The sequence below is a fragment of the Capra hircus genome, chromosome 2 (assembly GCF_001704415.2).
Source record: "Capra hircus breed San Clemente chromosome 2, ASM170441v1, whole genome shotgun sequence".
Lineage (NCBI taxonomy): Eukaryota > Metazoa > Chordata > Mammalia > Artiodactyla > Bovidae > Capra > Capra hircus.
In genome coordinates this window covers 136,381,609-136,398,201 of record NC_030809.1, presented here as the reverse complement: position 1 = coordinate 136,398,201, position 16,593 = coordinate 136,381,609, and the positions used below count along the sequence as shown (strand labels likewise).

Here is a 16,593-nt window from a genome sequence, read left to right as displayed (position 1 = left end):
AGTAAATTGTCATTAGAAATGAGAATCTCTGAATTAAGATCTCGCTGACTTAATGATGTGATATTTACCCTTTATAGGGCATGTAAGAGTTCTCTGCATGACATGATATCTCATAAATGAAGAGCAACTAAATTTTAAAAAGTAAGATCTAATTCTTTATCTGATTTATTTGTCAGAAATGTATAAACTGTTTTATGACACAATTTTTCCATTTTATCTCAAATATTAGAATTTTAGTAATTTGGAGGTCTAAGGAAAGAGAGTATGGTTATGGATGCAAAAAGTATTTAGATTGTTGTGTTTGAAATAATTTAGATTACCTGAAAACTTTGGCTGTAACTTTTGACTTCATCTTGAGACCTCAAAGTAAATACTTCTGGGCTTTGTTTTGTTTTGTTTAGCCACTAAGTCATGTCTGACTCTTTGCGACCCCCTGGACTGTAGGCTGCCAGGATTCTCTATCCATGGGATTTTCCAGATAAAAATACTGGAAAGGGTCACCATTTCCTTCTCCAGGGAATCTTCCAAACCCAGGGATTGAACCCTCATCTCCTGCACTGGTAAGCGAATTCTTTACTGCTGAGCCACCAGAGAAGCCCTCAGAAAATAAATGCATGTATTATTAAATTTTATAAAAAGAATCAGCATTTAGATTTGGAATAAATTATGAAAAACAACCATGTGAACAGGTAAATAGGCTTAATTTAATTTTTAAGAGAGAAATGAAAATCTTTCTGGTATATATTTTAGTAATTAATAACAGAGATCAAAATTTGTTGGCAATATAGTAACTGTTATATACAATATATTTGAATCTAATATTGCAATTTGATTAGAAAGAAATAAAGAGTGTAAACTAAGAAGTTGTGTTCATAAGGTAGGAAAGAAAAAAAATTATGATCGAAAGACTTTCAAATAAATAAGGAAAAATTAGAGTTGATTACAACAAAAAAAATAATGACTATGAAACTGAAGAGAGATAACAAGAGAGTTGGGCCCAGCTTAGCAGCTAGAGTTTGGCCTGGACTTCCTCAGACTTAGATGACTTGGACAGGAACGATCAGCTGTGAAGACTGTACTTCATGCATGGAGGAGGATAGAGAGAGTTTGACTGGATTCACAAAGTGCCTCCTACCACCCCTTCAACGAGTCTTGAAGTTGAGATTGAAGGTAGCAACCTCCCTTTGAGAAAGCATCTCCTATTTTCTCTGACTGATTCTGGGACAATGTAAGGCAGCTTGTAGATGATTCTGTGTACAATGTACACAGTTAGAATTGCCAAGGTTCCTCAGAGACTGGTATTTGGAGAATTGAAAAGGCTAAAAAAAGATGACAATAGTTATGCAACAAGAGATTGCAGTTAATTTAGAGACCAGAAGTGAGGCTAGAGAATAAAATAATAATGGAAATTACAACTGAGTAGATGTTGGGAATCAGTGAAAATCTGGGTCTCTCACATGAATATTTTCCAACAGTGCTTTTGTCTGTGGACTTTGATAGCATAGTTGTCTAATAAATGTTTCATTGTCTCAGTCTAACAATGGATTTTATTCCAGAATACAATTGTTATAGAGCAAAACTTCAGTATGTTGGAGAAAATGTTGATCAGCATAGTTTCAAGCTTTGTTTGTCCTTTGTTTGCAGAGTCAGGCATAAATGCGTATTGTGATTAGACTTTTCTAGTGCATTTCTGGTGTCCTGTGCCTTGGGCATGACACATCAGAGTCTGGTGATTATCTTTTGTTAACTGCCAGATTCCTCTGGAAAAAGGCTCCATGCAATACATCATCTGCAGTGTTTGTTTGGGGTATACATATAAATACATGCTGAATGCATTTGTTACGGATATTGTGGTTTCCAAAGCCAACTTAAGTAAAACAGTGTGAGATGAATGATGAAGGGGACCTTCTGAAGGAGGTATGAAATTAATAATCAAAATATTATTTACCTAAATATAAACAGAAAAGCTTTTTATTATTCTATGTCAACTATTTGAGTGCCAGAATGAATCAGGACAACATGGTTATACTTGCTTTATGTCTGCATTGGGGAAGTTTGTGAGGAAACTCTCTATGACACATTGAGTATAAAAATGTAATAAAAACTAAATTCACATTAGGAAAGTGTATTTGGTTTGATTAATCATTTAAAATAACTTCATTTGAAGCATAAGTATATTAAAATTTTTAAGCCTATTTTGGTTGTTATTGAGAGCCAAATCTGTTTTTCTCAAAGTTTTTAGTTCATTCAAACAAAAAATGCTTTGAGCTTAAATGATTAAAGGTGAGAAGTCATTTTCAAATTATATTTTAAAGTGATAACCACTCATCTGCTCTCGAATATCTTAAACAACTGATTTGCCAACATGTAGCATTTCTCATTATTCCTTAACATGTCTGTACCCACCTTCAGCTTGTTATTCTCACAGATCATTATGAATGTAGACAGGGAGGCATGCTGTAGTCAAGACTTGTAGTATGTGAGTTTTCATTAAAATTAAGAAAATACCATGTGTGAGGCACAATGGTAGACAAATGTACTGTGTTTGAAATAGTGGAAAATAGAAAGTAGACTCCTCAATCTAGTAGAGAAGACAACTAAAAATGTAAGGAAAAATGGGGTCATTGCTGTGTATGATGAGTATAAGCAGATGGAGATGAGTTCCTTCCGCAAGGAAACCAGGTTACACTTTGTGAAGAAGGAACCCACTGAGCAGTGGCTGTGGTTTATCAAGTAGCATCCTGTTACTTTCAGTGGGATCAAACGATAGAAATATTTGAGTAATAGAACAAATTAATCTAAATTAAACTTGTAGCTTCAAGTGATGACTTAGAGGAAGAAAATAATTAGTATACACATCATTAGCTTTCTGAAATTTTTATTTCTAACTATTTAATTTTATCCTGGATTAGCTTTTACTACTCCTGAGACTGTGGCAGAACTGTGTTTTCTTCCCCACCTTCCACAATTTTGGTTAAGAATTTCAGATGGTCCAGATTTGTTTTTGTTTTTGTTTTTGTTTTTGTTTTTAATCTATAATAGTCACATTCTCCCCAAGATGAGTGTGGACCTAATGTTGATCGTTCACTCTCACTCTTAGGAAAACAGAAAAACCAACCATGTTTTTATAGTACACAGTTTTTACAACGAAAGATATGCTATATTTTGGGTAAAAATTCCTTGCCAGCTGGGATGGAACATTATATTTAATAGATGCAGAAGAAAAAAAAAACGTGTGTCTTGGTGTCCACTTGACCTAATTTCTCACTGAATGACCTCCTCTGTGCTCTCCTGCACAGGGTCATATTCTCAGGAAGAGAAAGAATATGGAAGGAGCAAGGAAGATGGTGTGTGACATCCCTTACCAGTTAACTGATGCCTTGAAATGGACAATGATTGTGTTCCATACCAGATACTCTGGTAACGTGAGCAGCAGCAGGATGAGGTTAACTGCAGAAAACAAAGGCTCAGTAGATTCAGGAGAGCAGATTGTGTGCATAAAGAAAATGCCCAGAATGGTCATGTCCCCAAACTGAACAAATTCATTGTCAGAATCTTCAGTAAAAATGAACTTTTATTAACCTTAGATGTGGTATGATATTCTCTAAAGAATATTTTACTGACATTCTCTATTCCAAACAATGTCATGCAGTCATGTGTTCAACTATATTCTTATCAACATGAAAAGATATTAGATCAAAAACACATTCTTATTCCTCAAAATAGACCCTTTTGGTGTATGAAACTGTGAAATTGAGTAAAATAGCAGCACATCTGCTTATCAAAATTAAAATCTATTTATCAAAAACCTTGAGTGTGGTACTGAGTTGGGTGATATTCCAAGTGAGTTGAGTAACATCTATTATCTGCCCTGTAGATGCTTATGACTCAATACAGAAAACATTCACATAGGTTGACACAAAAGGCTGATACTTCCACATTATAATGTGGAAGAGAAATGAATGGCAGGTGGGGCGAGGCAAGAGGCTCCTTATCTTCTGCAGCCTCTGTGTGTGTTGGCAGTAAGTATGGCACAGGGGAAGCTGTGGCTGATGGAGGCCACTGCATTCAATGCTAGAGACTTACCTCCCACAACTTCCCTTACTTTTCCTGCTTTATCATATTGCCTGTGCAACTTTGTAAAGACTTCTTAATTCTGTTTTTATATCTTAAAGGTGCTTCTTTTAGGATTCAAAGATTTGTTTTCAGATTTCAAGGTTTTTAGTTTATTTTATACTTATTTATATTTGCTCAATTTTACCTTCTTCCAGTTCATCAAGTGCCTCTATCAATGTTAAAAAATTAGGTTTGTGTTTCACAAGCAGTGATTAAGGGTACATTCCCTAAAGTCAAAATGTCTGTTTTAATCTTGATTCTACTGCTAATTACCCATGTCATGTGGAGTAAATTATTGGACTTCTCTGTGTTTAATTTGGACATTAATAATACCATATGGAAGAGATTTTGTGGTGGAATTAAATGCCTTAATACATGTAAAGTGCTTTGCATGGTGCTTACAATACAGTGAGCACAAAACAGAAGTTGTTTATCACACATAATTATATTGCAGACTGAATAATAGTATCTCCTAAGTTTTCATTTTTACAGGCTTGAAGAGTTTTACACTTTTTCTTTTTTTTTAATAAATTTATTTGTTTTAATTGGAGCTTAATTACTTTACAATATTGTATTGGTTTTTGCCTTACATCAACATGTGTCCGCCACAGGTATGCACGTGTTCCCCAGCCTGAACCCCCCTCCCTCCTCCCTCCCCGTACCATCCTTCTGGGTCATCTCAGTGCACCAGCCCCGAGCATCCAGTATCATACAATGAACCTGGACTGACAACTCGTTTCACATATGATAGTATACATGATTCAATGCCATTCTCCCAAATCATCCCACCCTCTCCCTCTCCCACAGAGTCCAAAAGACTTCTATACATCTGTTTCTCTTTTGCTGTCTCACATACAAGGTTATCATTACCATCTTTCTAAATTCCATATATATGTGTTAGTATACTGTATTGGTGTTTTTCTTTCTGACTTACTTCATTCTGTGTAATAGGCTCCAGTTTCATCCATCTCATTAGAACTGATTCAAATGTATTATTTTTAATGGCTGAGTAATACTCCATTGTGTATATGTACCACAGCTTTCTTATCCATTCATCTGCTGATGGACATCTAGGTTGCTTCCATGTCTTGGCTACTATAAACAGTTCTGCAATGAACATTGGGGTACATGTGCCTCTTTCAATTCTGGTTTCCTTGGTGTGTATGCCCAGAAGTGAGATTGCTGGGTCATAAGGCAGTTCTATTTCCATTTTTTTAAGGAATCTCCACACTGTTCTCCATAGTGGCTGAACTAGTTTGCATTCCCACCAACATGTAAGAGGGTTCCCTTTTCTCCACACCCTCTCCAGCATTTATTGCTTGTAGACTTTTGGATCGCAGCCATTCTGACTGGCGTAAAATGGTACCTCATTGCAGTTTTGATTTGCATTTCTCTGATAATGAGTGATGTTAAGCATCTTTTCATGTGTTTGTTATCCATCTGTATGTCTTCATTGGAGAAATGTCTATTTAGTTATTTGGCCCATTTACACTTTTTCTTTACATGACAGAACTTCATTACTTTTCTATGTGATAATGATAACAATTATATGTGATATACATTTATATAAATAAACACACATGTGTTTACTTCTAGCCCATTAACTCTTTCCTAAGGTACAGTGATGAGAACTATATTTAAAATTCTAGATATAGGTACATTATATTTTTAAAAAGATAGAATGCTTTCTCCTGTCATATTTAAAATATTTTTGATATTTGACCTACAGTTCTACAAAGTTCTTGGATCTATTTGAACAGTTTTCTAAGAATCTATTATCATAAATATACATTATATTATATAATATGCTAAATGCACATTTAAAATTTTTACAAGTCTTTTCTGCTTTTTAAGCATATTCATTGCTTTCCTGCCCATCCATACCTTCAAAAATTGTTTTTATCCTACCTACATAGGTAAATATGCTTAGGTGCAAAACCTTAAGTTTCCTAAAGATTTCTTTTTTTGGTTCACTTATGGAAAAAGAAAATAAAATTGGTATACTAACACCAAGTCTGGGGAATTGACTAAATTTTTTTCAGCCTCCTTTGTTATTTATAATCCTGTTATGCAACTAACATGGTTTTAGACCTTTGGAGAAGGAAATGGAAATCCACTCCATCATCCTTGCCTGGGAAATCTCAAGGACAGAGGAGCCTGATGGGTTATAGTCCATGGGGTTGCAAGAGTTGGACACGACTTAGTGACTAAACCCTCACAATACCTTTATAAGATCATTTTTTCCCTTCTCTAAACCTATTGACTCGGTGTGCTTTTCTTTTATAGAATTTTCTGTTGCAGATTTTTCTTTGCTCCCAAAGTTGCAATTTGCTTTGGGCTTGATGTTGATGTTGCATAATTGCCATCTTGCTGGGAATGGAAGTAAGATTCAGAAGTCTTCATATGAGGAACAGCCATATCATTTACATTGTGAAAATTGCTTCACAGAGAGGTTTTTTTATAGATAATTTCTCTATAATTCTTAGGTGTATGTGGATATATATTATATTCCAACTAATGTGCCAACTAGGATCTATGATCAGCTAGCTCAGTTCAGTCGCTCAGTTGTGTCTGACTCTTTGTGACCCCATGGACTGCAGCACACCAGGCTTCCCTGTTCATCATCAACTCCTGGAATTACACAAACTCGACCATCAAGTTGGTGATGACATCCAAACATCTCATGCTCTGTCATCTCCTTCTCCTCCTGCCTTCAATCTTTTCCAGCATCAGGGTTTTCCCAATGAGTCAGTTCTTTGCATCCAGTGGCCAAAGTTTTGGAGTTTCAGCTTTAACATCAGTCCTTCCAATGAATATTCAGGACTGATTTCCTTTAGGATTGACTGGTTGGATCTCCTTGCAGTCCAAGGGACTCTCAAGAGTCTTCTCCAACACCACAATTCAAAAGCATCAATTCTAGTAAGCCAGAAAGGAAAACACCAATACAGTATACTAACACATATATATGGAATTTAGAAAGATGGTAATGATAACCCTGTATGCGAGACAGCAAAAGAGACACAGATGTATAGAACGGACTTTTGGACTCTGAGGGAGAGGGAGAGGGAGAGGGTGGGATGATGTGGGAGAATGGCATTGAAACATGTATACTATCATGTAAGAAATGAATCACCAGTCTATGTTCAATACAGGATACAGGATGCTTGGGATAATATGGGGTGGGAGGTTGGAGGGGGGTTCAGGGTGGGGAACTCATGTACACCCGTGGCAGATTCATGTGAATGTATGGCAAAACCAATACAGTATTGTAAAGTAAAATAAAGTAAAAATTAATTTTTAAAAGAAAGCATCAATTCTTTGGCACTCAGCTTTCTTTACAGTCCAACTCTAACATCCATACATGCCTACTAGGAAAACCATAGCTTTGACTGGATGGACCTTTGTCGGGAAAGGAATATCTCTGCTTTTTAATATGCTGTCTAAGTTGGCCGTAATTTTTCTTCCAAGGAGCAAACGTGTTTTAATTTCATGGCTGCAGTCACCATCTGCAGTGATTTTGGAGCTCAAGAAAATGAATTTTCTCACTGTTTCCACGTTTCTCCATCTATTTCCCATGAAGTGATGGAACCGGATGCCATGACCTTAGTTTTCCGAATGTTAAACTTTAAGCCAACTTTTTCAATCCCCTCTTTCACTTTCATCAAGAGGCTCTTGAATTCTTCTTCACTTTCTACCATAAGGGTGGTGTCATCTGCATATTGGAGGTTATTGATATTTCTCCCAGTGATCTTCACTCTAACTTGTGTTTCATCCAGCCTAGCATTTCACATGATGTACTCTGCATATGTTTAAAAAGCAGGGTGACAATATACAGCCTTGACATACTCCTTTACCAATTTGGAAGCAATCTGTATGACCTGCATACAGATTTCTCAGGAGGCAGATCAAGTGGTCTGGTATTACCATCTCTTGAAAAATTTTCCACAGTTTGTTGTGATCCACACAGTCAAATCCTTTGGCATAGTCAATAAAGTAGAAATAGATATTTTTCTTGAACTCTCTTGCTTTTTTGATGATCCAACAGAGTTTGGCAGTTTGATCTCTGGTTCCTCTGGCTTTTCTACATTCAGCTTGAACATCTGAAAGTTCATGTTTCATGTACTGTTGGAGCCTGGCTTGGAGAGTTTTGAGCATTACTTTGCTAGCATGTGAGATGAGTGCAACTTTACGGTAGTTTGAACATTCTTTGGCATTGCCTTTCTTTGGGATGGAATGAAAACTGACCTTTTGCAGTCTTGTGGCCACTGCTTAGTTTTCTAAATTTGCTGGCATTTGAGTGCAGCATTTCACAACATCATCTTTTAGGATTTGAAATAGCTCAACTGGAATTCCATCACTACCACTAGTTTTGGTCATAGTGATTCTTCGTAAGGCCCACTTGACTTTACATTCCAGGATGTCTGGTTCTAGATGAGTGATCACACCATCATGGTTGTCTGGGTCATGAATTTCTTCTTTTGTACAGTTCTTCTGTGTATTCTTGCCACCTCTTCTTAATATCTCCTGCTTCTGTTGGGTGCTTTATTGTGCCCATCTTTGCATGAAATTTTCCCTTGGTATCTCTAAGTTTCTATAGAGTTCTCTAGTCTTTCCCATTCCATTATTTTCCTGTATTTCTTTGCACTGATCACTGAGGAAGGCTTTCTTATCTCTCCTTGCTATTCTTTGGAACTCTGCATTCAAATGGGTATATCTTTCCTTTTCTCCTTTGCCTTTCACTTCTCTTCTTTTTTCAGCTGTTTATAAGGCCTCATCAGACAACCATTTTGCCTTTTGCATTTATTTTTCTTGGCGATGGTCTTGATTACTGCCTCTTGTTCAATGTCATGGACCTCTGTCCATAGTTCTTCAGGCACTCTATCAGATAGAATCCCTTGAATCTGTTTGTCACATCCACTGTTGTAAGGGATTTGATTTAAGTCATATCTGAATGGTGTAGTGGTTTTCCCTACTTTCTTCAATTTAAGTCTGAATTTGGCATTAAGGAGTTCATGATCTGAGCCACAGTCCGTTCCTGGTCTTGTTTTTGCTGACTGTATAGAGCTTCTTGATCTTTGGCTGCAAAGAATAGAATCAATCTGATTTCAGTATTGACCATCTGGTGATGTCCATGTGTAGAGTCTTCTCTTGCATTGTTGGAAGAGGATGTTTGTTATGACCAGTGCATATCTATGTTATCTTATTGCAAAAGTGGTGAGAATCTATAGTAGCAGAACTGAAAGCAATCTGGGTCATCCCTAACACCTGACTATCTAATCTCTTCGTAAATGAGCTTGAGGATAAAATACATGACACTTTTCTAAAGAACCATCCTATTTTACCCCCTTATATTAAGTAAAATTCTAACTCTCTGTAACTTCCAAAATATATATCTGTATTTTCCATGTATGTTTAGTTTCACTTCAAAGGACTAAAATGCCACTTAGGTGGGAATGTGAAGTTATTTTAAAAGACTCAAATTTCTTGCTGCTTTTTTATAAAGCTGCTCAGTACTTAGCATTCTTTAAGGACAACATTTTTAGAGCTCAGTATTTTGTTCCTGTAAAATTTACAAGTAAAATGAAGAAATAAAATAATGGTTTCAAACAGCATATTGAATTCTGCTTTAAATGTGTGAAGACAGATAAATTATTGCATCTTTCAGTTGCCTCAATAGGAAGATGGTCCCAATGATGTTTCATTCACGTAACACATGTTTACAGCTCTTTGTCATGTATTATGCTTATATTCCATGGAACAATAAGCAATTTATTTATCCTAGAGCTTCTAGACCTAGGACTGACTGAGTCTAGGTGTTCATTATTTAAGATGCATTATGTTAATTAGTATTGACACATTAAATCTAGAAACAATTATTAAAGAACTTATATTAGAAAATGAGCCATTAAAATAATTATTCACAGTAATACTAAACTATTTTTTTAATTTTTATTTTATTTTAATTGGAAGAGAATTATAATGTTGTGATGATTTCTGCAATCCTTCAACGCGAATCAGCCATATGCATACATATGTCTCCTCCCTCCTGAACCTCCATCCCACCTTCCACCCCATTCAACCCCTTAAAGTTGTCACAGAGCACAGGATTAAGATTCCCTGAATCATACAGCAAATTCCCACTAGCTATCTATTTTATATGTGGTAATGTATATGTTTCAATGCTTTTCTCTCAAATTATCCCACCCACTCTTTCCCCTACTGTGTCCAAAATTGTTCTTTATGTCAGTGTCTCCTTTGCTGACCTGCAAATAGGATTGTAAGTTTCATCTTTCTTCCCAAATATATACACATTAATATATGATATTATTTGTCTCTTTCTAACTTACTTCACTCTGTATAATAGGTTCTAGTTTCATCCAACTCATTAGAATTGACTCAAATGCATCCTTTTTTATAGCTGTGTAATATATGTACAACATCCTCTTTATGCATTCTTCTGTCACTGTACATCTAGGCTGCTTCTATGTCCTAACTATTGTAAATAGTGCTGCAATGAACTTTGGGTGTACGTGTGTTTGTATTCAATTGTGGTTTCCTCAGTGTATATGCCAAGTATTGAGATTGTTGGGTCATATGGTAGTCATGGGGCTTCCAGGTGGCACTAGTGGTAAAGAATCCACCTGCCAATACAGGAGATGCAAGAGATGCAGATTTGATTCTCGAGTTGGGAAAATCCCCTGGAGTAAGAAATAGCAACCCACTCCATTATTCTTGTCCTGAAAAATCCCATGGAAATAGAAGCCTGGCAGTCTACAGTCCATGGGGTCGCTGAGTTGGGCATGACAGAGCACACACACACACACACACACACAGACACACACACAGAGTAGTCTTATTCCTAGTTTCCTAAAGCAATAACCATACTGTTCTCCATACTGGCTATATCAATTCATATTCCCACCAACAGGGCAAGAGGGTTCCCTTTGCTCTACACTCTCTCCAGCATTAATTGTTTGCAGCTTTTTTAAATGATGGCCATTCTGACTGGCCACCTAGTGCAAAAAACTGACTAATTGAAAAAGAACCTGATGCTGGGAAAGATTGAAAGCAGGAGGAGGAGGGGATGACAGAGGATGAGATGGTTGGATGGCATCACTGACTCATTGCAGATGAGTTTGAGCAAGCCCTAGAAGTTGGTGTTGGACAGGGAAGCCTGGCGTGCTGCAGTCCATAGAGTCACAAAGAGTCGGACACAGCTGAGTGACTGAACTGAATTCTGACTGGTATGAGATGATAACACGTAGCTTTGATTTGCATTTCTCTAATAATGAACAATGTTGAGTATATTTTCATGTGTTTAACAGCCATCTGTATGTCTTTGGAGAAATGTCTGCTTGGGTTTTCTCTCAACTTTTTTATTGGGTTGTTTGATCTGGAATTGAGCTTCATGAGCTGCTTATATAATTTGGAAATTAATCCTTTGTCAGTTGATTCATTTGCTATTATCGTCTCCCATTCTGAGAATTGTCTTTTTACCTTGTTTACAGTTTCTTCCATGTGCAAAATCTTTCAAGTTTAATTAGGTCCCATTTGTTTATTTTTTGTTTTTATTTCCATCACTTTAGGAGGTTGGTGATGGAGGACCTTGCTGTGATTTATATCAAAGAGTGTTCTGCCTATGTTTTCCATTAAGAGTTTTATAGTTTTTGATCATACATTTAAGCCTTTAGTTCATTTTGAGTTTATTTCTGTATATGGTGTTAGGAAGTATTCTAATTTCATTCTTTTACATGTAGCTACCCACTTTCCCCAGTACTGCTTATTGAAGAAACTGTCTTTAATCCATTGTATATTTTGGCCTCCTTTGTGAAAGAATGTACCCATAGGTGTGTGGATTTATCTCCCAGCCTTCTGTCTTGTTCCACTGATCTATAGTTCTGGTTTTGTTGCCAGTACCATGCTGTCTTCATGAATGTAGCTTTGTAGTGTAGTCTAAAACCAGGAAGGTTTATTCCTCCAGCTCTATATTCTTTCTAAAGTTTGCATTGGCTATAAAATGTCTTTTTGCTTTCATACAAATTGTGAAATTATTTGTTTTAGTTCTACGAAAAATACCATAGTGGTTTGACAGGGATTGCATTGAATCTTTAGATAGCTTTGGGTAATAGTCATTTTCACAATACTGATTCTTCCAGTCCAAGAACATGGTATATCTCTCCATCAGTTTGTATAATCTTTGATTCATCAGTGTCTTATAGTTTTCTGCATATAGATCTTTTGTCTCTTTAGGTATATTTAGATATATAAATATTTATAATATTTTATTCTTTCGTTGCAGTGGTGAATGGGATTGTTTCCTTATTTTTCCTTTTTTTCATTATTATTATATAGGAATGAAAGAGATTCTGTGCATTAATTTTATATCCTATAGCTTTACTGTATTCATTGATTAGCTTTAGTAACTTTCTGGTGGCATCTTTAGGGTTTTCATGTCATCTGCAAACAGTGAAAGTTTTACTTCTTATTTATTTTTCTTCTCTGATTGCTGTGGCTAGGACTTCCAAAACTACACTGGAAAACGGCGGTGAGAGTGGGCACCTGTGTCTTCTTCCTGATCTTAGAATAAATATTTTCCATTTTTCACCTTTGAGAATGTTTGCTGTGGGTTTGTTGTATATGGCCTTTATCATGTAGAGGTATATTCCTTTTATGCCTACTTTCTGGAGAATTTTTTTTAATCATCAATGGATATTGTGTTTTATCAAAAGCTTTCTCTGCATGTATTGAGATGATCATATGGTTTTATCTTTCTATTTGTTAATATGTTGTATCACATTGATTGATTTGCATATATTGAAGAATCCTTGCATCCCTGGGAAAAAGTCCACTTGATCATGACAAATGATCTTTTTAAAGAGTTGTTGGATTTTGTTTGTGAGAATTCTGTTGAGGACTTTTGCATCTATGTTCATCAGTGATATTGACACTATTATTTCTCTGTGGCATCTTTGTTTAGCTTGGCTATTAGGGTGGTAGTGGCCTTGTAGACGGAGAAGGCAATGGCATCCCACTCCAGTACTCTTGCCCGGAAAATCCCATGGACGGAGGAGCCTGGTGGGCTGCAGTCCATGGGGTTGCTAAGAGTTGGACACGACTGAGAGACTTCACTTTCACTTTTCACTTTCATGCATGGAGAAGGAAATGGAAACCCACTCCAGCGTTCTTGCCTGGAGAATCCCAGGGATGGGGGAGCTTGGTGGGCTGCGGTCTATGGGGTCGCACAGAGTCAGACACCACTGAAGCGACTTAGCGGAGGCGGCGATGACCTTGTAGAATGAGCTTGGGAGTTTTATTTCCTCTGCAAATTTCTGGAAGAATTTAATCAGGATAGGTGCTAATTCTTCCCAAACATTTGGTCTATTTCAAATCCTGAAAGATGATGGTGAGAAAGTGCTGCACTCAATATGCCAGCAAATTTGGAAAACTCAGCAGTGGCCACAGGACTGGAAAAGGTCAGTTTTCATTCCAATCCCAAAGAAAGGCAATGCTGAAGAATGCTCAAACTACCGCACAATTGCACTCATCTCACATGCTAGTAAAGTAATGCTCAAAATTCTCCAAGCCAGGCTTCAGCAATATGTGAACCGTGAACTTCCTGATGTTCAAGCTGGTTTTAAAAAAGACAGAGGAAGCAGAGATCAAATTGTCAACATCTGCTGGATCATGGAAAAAGCAAGAGTTCCAGAAAAACATCTATTTCTGCTTTATTGACTATGCCAAAGCCTTTGACTGTGTGGACCACAATAAACTGTGTAAAATTCTGAAAGAGATGAGAGTATCAGACCACCTGACCTGTCTCTTGAGAAATCTGTATGCAGGTCAGGAAACAACAGTTAGAACTGGACATAGAACAACAGACTGGTTTAAAATACAAAAAAGTAGTACGTCGAGGCTGTATATTGTTACCCTGCTTATTTAACTTATATGCAGAGTACATCAAGAGAAACGCTGGACTGGAAGAAACGTAAACTGGAATCAAGATTGCCAGGGGAAATATCAATAACCTCAGATATGCAGATGACACCACCCTTATGGCAGAAAGTGAAGAGGAACTAAAAGCCCTCTTGATGAAAGTGAAAGAGGAGAGTGAAAAAGTTGGCTTAAAGCTCAACAGTCAGAAAACTAAGATCATGGCATTTGATCCCATCACTTCATGGGAAATAGATGGGGAAACAGTGGAAACAGTGTCAGACTTTATTTTGGGGGGGGGGCTCCAAAATCACTGCAGATGGTGATTGCCACCATGAAATTAAAAGGGGCTTACTCCCTGGAAGGAAAGTTATGACCAACCTAGATATTATATTCAAAAGCAGACACATTACTTTTCTGACTATGGTCCGTCTAGTCAAGGCTATGGTTTTTCCTGTGGTCATGTATGGATGTGAGAGTTTGACTGTGAAGAAGGCTGAGCGCAGAAGAATTGATGCTTTTGAAGTGTGGTGTTGGAGAAGACTCTTGAGAGTCCCTTGGACTGCAAGTAGATCCAACTAGTCCATTCTGAAGGAGATCAGCCCTGGGATTTCTTTGGAAGGAATGATGCTAAAGCTGAAACTCCAGTACTTTGGCCACCTCATGTGAAGAGTTGACTCATTGGAAAAGACTCTGATGCTGGGAGGGATTGGTCGCAGGAGGAGAAGGGGACGACCGAGGATGAGATGCCTGGATGGCATCACAGACTCGATGGACGTGAGTCTGAGTGAACTCTGGGAGTTGGTGATGGACAGGGAGGCCTGGCGTGCTGCGATTCATGGGGTCGCAAAGAGTCGGACACTACTGAGCCACTGAACTGAACTGAACTGAACTGAACTGAAACATTTGGTAGAATTCACCTGTGAAGTCATCTGGCCTGGGCTTTTGTTTGTTTGATATTTTTTAAATTACAGTTTTTATTTCTTTGCTTGTGATTGGTCTAAGTATTTTATTTCTTCCTGGTTTAGTTTTGGAAGGCTATACTCCTCTAAGAATTTGTCCATTTCTTTGAGGTTGTCCATTTTATTGGCATATAGCTGCTTGTAATTGTCTGTTATGATCCTTTGTATTGCAATGTTATCTGTTATAACTTCTCCCTTTTCAATTTCTAGCTTTATTGATTTGAGTCTTCTCCCTTTTTTCTTTATGAGTCGGGCTAACAAATTGTCAATTTTATTTATCTTCTCAAAGAACCTGTCTAGTTTTTTTGACCTTTGCTATTTTCTCCTTCATTTCTTTTTCATTTATTTCTTTGCTGATCTTTATTGTTTCTTTCATTCTACAGACTTTGTGTTTTTTGATTCTTTTTCTAGTTCCTCTAAGTGTAACATTAGGCTGTTTATTTGTTGTTTCTCTTGTTTCTTGAGGTAGGCTTGTATTGCTATAAACTGCCCTCTTAGCACTACTTTTACTAAATCTTATAGGTTTTGAGTTGTTGCATTTTTCTCATTTGTTTCCCTGTACATTTTTATTTCCTTTTTTATTTCTTCAGTAATCTGTTGGTTCTCCAGACGCATATTGTTTCACATCTATGTTTTTGTGTTTTTTATAGTTCATTTCCTGTAGTACATTTCTAATGTACTCTACCTTGCTGTGGTCAGAAAAGATGCCTGAAATGATTTCAGTTTTTAAAAATTTACCAAGGCTTGATCTGTGGCCAAAGATATGCTCTATCCTGGAGAATGTTCCATATGCACTTGAGAAATCTATTTAGAAGATAAACAGATGTGAAATCTATTGTTTTTGGATAAAATGCCATGTAGGTATCAATTAGGTAAAACTGGTCCAATGTATAATTTAAAGCATTTTTATCAATTTTCTGTCTGGGTTATCTGTACATTGGTGTCAGTGGGGTATTGAATTCCCCCACTATTACTGTGTTACTGTTGATTTCCCCTTTAATAGTTGTTAACATTTGCCTTATTTATGTTGGGTGCACCTATATTTATAATTGTTATATCTTCTTCCTGTATTAATCCCTTGATCATTATGTAATGTCCTTACTTGTCTCTTGTAATGGTCTCTAAAGTCTATTTTACCTGATATGAGTATTACTATTCCTCCTTTCTTTTTATTTCCATTTGCATGGAATCTTTTTCCAGCTCCTAAAGGAATATCCACTATAGAATCAATAATTCCTATAAGTACACATAGGGATATATAAAACATGAATTTTGGGGTGATCACTAAGCTTTTCTTACTACATGTTATGTATAATCAAGGTCCATCAGAAAAGCAGAATCAGTGGGAGGTTATATATATATATATATATATATATATATATATATATATATATATATGTATGTATGTATGTACTTGTGTGTGTGTGTATATTTTAGAAGATTTATTATGGAAATTAGTTTAAGCCATTATGGGTGCTGGTATGCCCATGATCTGTTGTCTTCAAGCTGGAGAACCAGGAAAGTCACTGGTATAATTAAGCCTGAGTTCCAAGACCTTAAACTGGGGGCCACAGGTCTATGTCCA

At 36.7% G+C, this 16,593-nt stretch overlaps 1 protein-coding gene across 1 annotated transcript in view; it reads left to right on the top strand.

Moving 5' to 3' along the window:
• LGSN (lengsin, lens protein with glutamine synthetase domain) overlaps positions 1,860-16,593 on the top strand; it is a 65,372-nt gene continuing 50,638 nt past the window's right edge. Inside the window, exon 1 of the mRNA XM_005675803.3 lies at positions 1,860-1,917. Within this exon, the coding sequence (XP_005675860.2) occupies positions 1,888-1,917 (30 nt within the window). The 5' untranslated portion in view covers positions 1,860-1,887. The remainder of the gene's footprint in view (positions 1,918-16,593) is intronic.